An 8,776-nucleotide genomic window follows, 5' to 3' on the forward strand; every position below is an offset into this window, starting at 1 on the left:
ATTTACCTGCACAGTATGCCAAAGAGCAGAAATCTGGTTTCACAAACTCATAAACATAATAATTGCCAGGGCAGGCTTTGACTTTAATGGGATTGGATTGGAAATAGCAGCAGTTATTGCTCCAGTGACCGCAGACATCTCGAGTGACCATTCCATCCTCAACTGTTGGATGTCCTCCGCTCAGCCACAGAGGAGCATGAGTGCCACAGCTGTCCTGATCAACACATGTGTCTGGCATCTGAACGCTTTGACCCTGAATGAAGAGACGGTACCAGCCGTTCCAGCTGACCTCACAGTCACACATTATTTCAGATAAAAGTTGATTGTTGGTGGCTCTCCATGAATTATCCAGCGTATTGTAGCTTTGACAGGGGTCAACAGGGGGAGCTGTTGTGTGAAAAAAAAATCTGATTAAGTCGATTTCTACTAGTTATAGGCCTATACTATTTTACTATTGGATTAAAACAGTTTTTGTGTCTGAGGATCTCATTTAACATCATTTAACATTGACAAGGAAATGAGCAGTAGACCTTAAGTCCCATTGTACCGAAATGCTTACAAGCAGTTTGCCTTTTTATTTATTATAACTGACTTAATATTATTGCTTTTTCACATTTTTTAACCAATCTTAAAGTGCATATCTAGACTCAGGGGCATCACTATGCCCTTTTTAGGGCCAATTTCTACCCTGCTCTCCTAAAAATGTGAGATGAGCTCCGTGATCGCCTCAGTCCCCTTTTAAACTCATTTGAAAATGGCGGCATGCTTCAGCTCCTCCCATGTCTTTTAATCTGCATTATTTCACGTGTCCACAGTGTTGGCGTGCCAACACCAGAAGCAGAGGACAAGGTATGTGCATTTATTGATAGATTGTTATGATATCTGCATCTGCACCCATTAACATACTTTAGAAAATGTTAAATTCATTTGAACAATGTAATTTTTAAATTAAAATGGATTATTGTGGATGTGGCTTTAGATTAACATACAGTCATGCACAGGTTAAGGCTACTTACATTTTTATGTTAAACCAATAAATCAGTGTTACAGTGTGATTGTGTCTTTAAATTTTTAAAGACACAATCACACTGTAACACTGATTTATTGGTTTAACATAAAAATGTAAGTAGCCTTAACCTGGTTGCCTTAAAATGAGTTTTTTTAAAACCAAAAATCCCCCCTAATATTGAAATCCTAGAATCAAAACTCTTCATCCTCTTTGATGTGTTATTTTTAAAATTATTTTCCAAAACTGAACTACATATATATATATATATATATATATATATATATATATTTTTTACTAGTATAATTGTATAAATTAAAAAAAATGTATGGCAAGTTTTAAACACAAATAATTGACTGCTCTCATTCCATTTACGTCAGTATTTAGTAGATGCACCTTTAAAAACATTACAGTCTTGAGTCTGTGTGGGTAGGTCTCTATCAGCTTTTCACATCTGGCAACTGTAACTTTCCCCCTTTGCAGAACCATTCAAGGTCTGTCAGATTGCATGCATGGAGATTGGGATTTGACAGAGTTTTTTTCCAAGGCCACCCATACTGTAAATTGAGTGAAATCTGAACTCTGACTTGGTCACTCAATGACATTATTATTGTTGTTTTTCAGCCATTGGCTTGACATTTAGTGATTTGGAAACATTCTTGTATCCATACCTTGGATAGTAAAGCTACCAAAATAAAAAAAAATTTTCATGATGTAAATTATGTCAAATTATTGACTCACAAGCTACGATCAATTGAAATTCCCTGACTACGCACAAGTGTTCTTTAATACGTACTATTTATTATTTTTCACATTAAAGGGGGTGAATACTTAAAAAAAAATCAATTAGTTTGAATTTGTGATTTTAGGATTTTAAATGTACTCAAGCACATTTTTGGAATAATTCTACATTGCTCCAATTAATTTCCCCAGACCATTGAAAACAATGCATCTGCACTTATATTCTACAAACAACTCTCTAATAGTAATTATGCAAACCTGAATCAAAATCACATGCAGCTGCACATTACACACACACACTTTACATGCAGTCAAAAACTTGGATCTGGTCTGACTGCATAGGTTTGCTAATCTGAACAAAAACACTTCAGAAACATTTCAAAAACATCACATTACCAGTCGTAATAGAGACGGATGTCATTTCTATAGCTGAGGTTGAGATGGTATAGGTGATGTTGAGTTTCCTTACATCTGAAAAAAGTAAAATAAGATCAAAATTAAATCAACAAAAATGCAATTACTTAATTATGTAAAAAAAGAAAAAGAAAAATGTACATATATTTACCTGCACAGTAAGCCAAATAGCAGAAAGAGGGTTTCACAAACTCATAGACATAATAATCTCCTGGACAGGCTTTGACTTTAATGGGATTGGACTGAAAAGCGCAGCAGTTATTGTCATAGTGACCGCAGACATCTCGAGTGACCACTCCATCCTTAACTGTTGGATGTCCTCCCTTCAGCCACAGAGGAGCATGAGTGCCACAGCTGTCCTGATCAACACATGTGTCTGGCATCTGAACGCTCTGACCATCAAAAATGAGTCGGTACCAGCCGTCCCAGCTGACCTCACAGTCACACATTATTTGAGAGGGATATTGATTGTTGGTGGCTCTCCATGAATCATTCAGGTAAGTGAAGCTGTTGCAGGGGTCTGCGGTTATGGAAACATTAAAATAATGTTTGTAAATATGTGTAAATTCATATTTCAGTGCTGCATACCATTTAAAATTAGATTAAGAATTAAGAATCTCTTTTCTTTTAGCTGTGACCAAGGGGATATAAACAGCAGTGGCGGAGCCAGGGGGTGGCCAGGGGTGGCCATGGCCACCCTTGGCTTAAGCTTGGCCACCCCTTTGGCCACCCCTCTCACAACTGCCGTTTCTGTCTGTCTCTTTTTTTTCTTTCCTTTTTTTACAAGAATTGCGTTTTTAAAACACAGAACATCTTACGTCCACAATAAACGTGAGACTTTTCAGACGCGCGCGCACTCCAACTTCACCTCAGCGCAAGTCAAACGAGTGCGGAAATGTACAGGTGCCGAATAAGCTTCAGCAGTGATCGGAGCATAGTAAATATAGAGTCGATGTTCCTGAACTGGTGGGTTGCAAGATCGTTTTGAGTGAGTCGCATATGTCCAGTCAAAGAAACAACAACGTAATTCTCTTTTTTTCTGGTTCTACTTTTATTTTGAAAGATCTGTGTGAAAGCTTGTGGCAGTTCTGTCAGATGCGGAGAAAAGCGCGTTGTCCTGAATCAGTTGGCTAATGTCAGTTAAACTAACTTTTTACTGTCCTGTCAGACGTTGTACTGTAGCCTACTTGCACATCACGCGTAAATGTGGCGTGCTGTAGCCGTAGTTCTGTCGTCAATTAACTCATGAAATAATCAAAAAGGCGATCAAATCTGTGTCAAAACTGCATGCTTGTATGTATTTGTTATATATGCGTCACATATGTCTAGACTAAAATATTCTGCCATGTTTAAGGCACAAACTGATAGGCTATGTGTTTTTTTAATGTACAAATAAATGTGAGCACTGTGCATTTGTACTAGAAGATAGGCGGCAATTTTGCGTTCATTTGTAAAGGACAAAATAAAATGCATAATTTTTAAATCCATAAAATAACTAATTTTACATTCTGCCATTTATGTGCATGTTGACTTCCGCCTTGTTCACATTCTCGCACATAGCGATTCAAAAGAGATGTTTCCCCCCTTTTTAATTAGGTATGATAGAACGGTTTAGATTCTTTATTTTGACTACTAATATAGAAAGTTGAAGAGTTAATTGATTATATAAAATTCAATGAAGGGTATTATCTTTGAACTACAGTAGTTATCTGCATGTCTCATCCATGAAGGTGCAACAATGTTGGGGGTTTTGAGAACCAGAACCATGCTAACTGAGCAAGTTTACTATATGATTAAAGAACTTTAGCTATAGTTTGTGTCCCCTTCATTAATATGCCTGGAGGTGGTAAGTAGCTAATAATAATTAAAAAAAAATCTAATTCACTCAGTATTCCACGATTCCTAATTCACTACTCTCTCAATTACAATTGAATACAAATGAACTGTATTCAGTTGTGTAGGAACAGTCCAATACATTATTTAAACTAAGTATTATGTTAAAATAATTAAGATTTATGTGCCACCCCAGACTGTTTGCTGGCCCCTACCTGGCCACCCCTATGAAAAAATCCTGGCTCCGCCACTGATAAACAGCCTAACATTTAAGTATTGATAAGTTTTGTAATGTGTTGGTTGCCTAATGTTTTAAAGTATTGAAATGTGGAATGTGTATCTCATGATGTCAACTGTGACAGAATGATTGACAGGCCGGTTTGTGGTGACATGATGCACACACCTACACTGTGGTTTTCAAGATGAAATTCCATGACGCAGTATACATCCCTTTAGATGCGTATGAACCATATTGTGACATGCATGCTCAAAAAATATGTACAGTACTTTCTTATGACAAACAGTACATACTTTTAGGCCATAGTTTTAGGGCAAATTGCAACACAGCACATGTTTTTTTCATGATCCGTGCATTTATCTGAGACTTAAATGATTGCACTTTTCAATAAATTAAGTAGTGGGGAACTTCTGATTCCATTTATAGTTTTTCCTCAATCTTTTTTTTACATTTCTTCAGACTAAGGTTCTTGCTCTTTGAAACTATTAATACAGTGATCCAATAAGACTCTTACTTTAGCCAACAATTTAGACAAAGTTGGTAATTAAAAGTGTCTCTGTACTATTGAAATAATAGATAATAGATAATAGAATAATAGACTTTGTTTGTCTAATAGAAAGCTAGAGATAGAAAGGGGAAGCAGTATTAAAACTGGTGAAGATGAAGTGTACGTATAGTGTTATTATAAGATGAATGGAAAGAATTACCTGATTGTCCATCAATTATTTTACCTTTAAAACAAACAAATAAAAAACATAAGAACAATGGTTTCATTTTGAAAGATGATACAGTCAGTTCACTTATTTGAATATACTGTAGCATCATTCCAGCCACATGTGTGTAAAAACACTCACCAAACAGCAATATTGAAACACACAATGAGAATAGAAAACTCATTGTAATAAACGACGCCTCCTGCACCTGCACACATGAACATAAACATGTGAAATATGTGTTTCTATATTTATTGTATTAAATTTAGTGTTGTCAGCACTTGGAAAAACAACTTAATAAAAAGCCTTCATTTGTTAATTACGTTAGTTAACATAAACTAACAATGAACAACACTTGTACAGTATTTCTTAATCGGTATCACTTTACAATAAGGTTCATTAGTTAACATAATTTAATGTATTAACTAACATGAAGTAACAATGAGCAATACATTTGTCACATTTATTAATCTGTGTTAATATTAGTTAATATAAATACAACTGTTCATTGTTTGTTCATGTTAGTTCACAGTGCATTAACTAATGTTAACAAATACAACCTTTGATTTTAATAATGTATTAGTAAATGTTGAAATTAACATGAACTAAGATGAATTAATGCTGTAGAAGTACTGTTCATTCTTAGTTCATGTTAACTAAGGTATTTAACTAATGTTAACTAATGAACCTTATTGTATTACCTCTTAATCTTTCTTAATCTTATGATTTTTTTTACAAATATATTATTATGGTGTAAAATTATTCATTGTTACTTTGTGTTAGTTGACGCATTGACTAATTTGAACAAATTATTGTAAAGTGTTACCAAAACTACAAAATAATTCAGATTTACCAAAAGCAGATTACTGACAGAGTAATTACAGCTCAAAGTGATCAAATGAACTTATAGTGACAGTACCTGATACAAAATGTTGCTTCACAAACTCCAAAACACAGTGACGCTTAGTTAATCCAGTTGCAGAACACAATGATAAATGAACTACAAGCCTCACAGTCTTATGACTGTATTAAGTGTGGGTGGACCTTTTCTAGATGGGTTGACAACTCTAACAATACCCCACCTCCAAAAACAACATTTCTTTCCCCATGTTGCATGACGCCAGTGTTTCTTTGTACACCTGTTAGTCAGAAACACATTTTTTAGTCTTGAATAGATGAACGTAGATAGAACAACAAAGACAATCAAATGAATCTGAATTATGAGGATACTTGTTCCCAAAATCATTACAGTCTCTTTTACACATTTAGTCAAACTAAGGTCAGTCTTCTCAAAACAGTTAACAGATCCACTTGAAAAGTTTGTAATCTTCCTAAACATTATTGTAAATATTTGATGGTTTAATACAAATTACATACAATAATTTAATTTAATTTTAATTGTACACAAATTTCTCCTATCCAAGATTCAATTGTTAACACAGGCAACTACAATTAAGCCATATTTCCACAGATGACATTGTATGAAACTAGTCAGACAACAATTATGATTTCCCTTTATGTACATAAGTTACCAGAAGAAAAATAAGAGGAAGAAGTGCAATTGGCAGAACAAGAGGAGAAGAAAGAGTTGATAAGGAGATGTAGCCTATAAAAAGGAGAGGAAGAAGAGCATTGGAAGAGAGAGATGATGTGTTGAAGAATTGGAGAGAAGAGATAGAGAGGGTTCAAACGAGTTCCTCTAACTTATGAATCAGCGATCAGAGGATCCCAAATCACACAAGACCTGATTTTATACAGTACACGACTCATCCTCTGTTTTATTAAATGTGTTATTGATAAGAATACTATGCTTACATTTACTACATTATGCGGTGAACCTGAACTTTTTGCTGTATGTTTCTGTATTCATTGTTTTTGAGATCATTCAACTTAGTTTTGGAGAATTTGTGTAAAATCAGTTGAGAAACAACTTTTTATGACGTTATAAAACCATAATGACAAATTGCTTTGAGTTGAAATCATGCTGTTCAGCGTTAGGATCATAGTGGTTTGTGAGTAAAATTAAATTCCCAGATTCAATCTCCCTGTAATCATTTTCTTTTATAAACAACGGCCTGGAAAATGTTACATGAATTAAAGACCCATTGTGATACTGTTGTCAATTTCAATGACTATACTAGCAAATTAATATGGAATTATGAATCATGGGTGGATCAGTGCCCTGTTGCTCTTTTGTGGCCTCGCCCGTGATATACAGTGGCAACATTATGACGTGCATGCATGTGTAATATGGTATTTTTGTGTCTCTTTTTACTTTCAAGCTATTTTAAGAATACTGGCAGCTTTGACTGGGAGAAGCAGCCGTCAGTCGGGCGGATCAAAGCCTGCGCAGCCGTACGCAGACACACCTGTGAATCTGGGCAATAACTGAACCTCACCCTAACTGAACCTTCTGAAAGACAAGTGCAACCAGTGCTGCAACATTCTGCGGATCCTTTACAAAATTGTCACACACATTTGACGCAAATAAGTATCAGTATCATCACTATGAAACTTAAAACAATTGCACAGATGGTAATACAAATATCACATTTATCTCAATAGGGTAATAAATGTTATATTACTCAAAAACAAAAGGGAAATAGACAGATTATGAAGCCTCCCCCGCCCCCTCCCTTTATTTCATATTTGAACAATAATGATTCTGATGGCTTTTTTTTCTTTTATGTAAAGATTCATTTATTACATTATACATGATGCAAATCAAAATTAAATAGCTAATATTTTTATGCTAGTAGGTGAGCACATAACATTCATAAAAAAATAAGATAAAAATACATTTTGGAGCAAGGAACTAGTCACTTCATTATTCATAAAAAAAATGTATTAATATAAATCACAATACAGTTTATACACACACGTGAAGAGAGAATCAGTGGCGCCCCCATGTGGTCACGGCGATCATGCTCTGATGACGCAGCAGATTAGATCTGTGCGCGGGCATGATGCTATAAAAACTAAAACAAATGATGCCATAAATACTGATACAGTAATTTATTCGTTCTCTATTTTTAAACCAGATTGTCACCAAATCTTGCTCTACTGTTTATTGGGCTACATTTGTTAATGACCTCGATTGGGAAAGTGTTTGGTTATTGCCTCATACGTTTTTTTTTTTTTTGTTACAAACAAGGTGAAAGAAATTTCTTTCAAGATAGGCTACTCTGTCAAACATTTCCTTAGTAAGTTAAGAAAGACATTGATGTTAGCTGCTCTTTTTGCTCTCTGCTGATGCCGAAAATGCCCAGGCTGTAGAAAGAACCAAAGTTAATCCCAAAAGCCAAAGCTCAGGGTTATTATTTATTATTTTCTTCTTATTTATGTTTACTTTAATATTCACTTACTTAATAATATTCACTTATTATCTTAACATTCTATAGAAAATACTCTATTCAATAAATATTGTGTGTTTGAACCTCATTCTGTTCTATATTGTTGTACTTATTATTTGACTGTTTTGTTTAAAGGGGGGAGGATGGGAGTGCTGAAGTGTCAGGTGTGACTGTGGCAATGGCAAATGGTTTACATAGCTCACGACATCAGAGGGCCCCTTAGCAGAATTTTGCTTAGGGCCACAGGGAGGTCAGGATCGGCACTGGGTGTAGCAGTCGATTCTGTTCCTTACCGGAATTCCTGTTCCCTTTACGCAATCATACTACAAATCATGCGTAGTTGCCCAGATGAGCAAAAAGCACAATTGAATGTACGGGAAGCCAAAAGGTTAAAAAAGGATTGTATTTTTTCCGAAATCTAAGCGTTTTATTTTATTTTATTAGAAGCGAGTTTTTCCCCATCTGTCAATTCAATCCA

General features: G+C 35.1%; 2 protein-coding genes and 1 long non-coding RNA gene across 3 annotated transcripts in view; all 3 read right to left on the reverse strand.

Annotated features, from left to right (window-relative positions):
• LOC130082393 (mucin-19-like) overlaps positions 1-385 on the reverse strand; it is a 46,390-nt gene extending 46,005 nt beyond the window's left edge. Inside the window, exon 1 of the mRNA XM_056247249.1 lies at positions 7-385. Within this exon, the coding sequence (XP_056103224.1) occupies positions 7-304 (298 nt within the window). The 5' untranslated portion in view covers positions 305-385. The remainder of the gene's footprint in view (positions 1-6) is intronic.
• Positions 386-2,094: 1,709 nt separating this feature from the next.
• Positions 2,095-2,679, reverse strand: LOC130082394 (pancreatic secretory granule membrane major glycoprotein GP2-like). The gene is made up of 3 exons (XM_056247250.1): positions 2,313-2,679; positions 2,144-2,218; positions 2,095-2,099 (listed from the first exon to the last, which is right to left on the reverse strand). Exons 1-3 carry the CDS (start codon positions 2,608-2,610, stop codon positions 2,095-2,097), a joined length of 378 nt encoding a protein of 125 aa, XP_056103225.1. The 5' UTR covers positions 2,611-2,679.
• A 2,261-nt stretch (positions 2,680-4,940) lies between these two features.
• LOC130082416 (uncharacterized) lies at positions 4,941-5,921 on the reverse strand. Its single transcript, XR_008806772.1, has 3 exons — positions 5,865-5,921; positions 5,087-5,153; positions 4,941-4,963 (listed from the first exon to the last, which is right to left on the reverse strand). It is a non-coding gene; the product is annotated as an uncharacterized LOC130082416 (long non-coding RNA).
• Positions 5,922-8,776: the final 2,855 nt, after the last annotated feature.

Source organism: Rhinichthys klamathensis, unplaced genomic scaffold (genome assembly GCF_029890125.1).
Source record: "Rhinichthys klamathensis goyatoka isolate OS25496 unplaced genomic scaffold, OSU_Roscu_1.1 h1tg000045l_1, whole genome shotgun sequence".
Taxonomy (NCBI): Eukaryota; Metazoa; Chordata; class Actinopteri; order Cypriniformes; family Leuciscidae; genus Rhinichthys; species Rhinichthys klamathensis.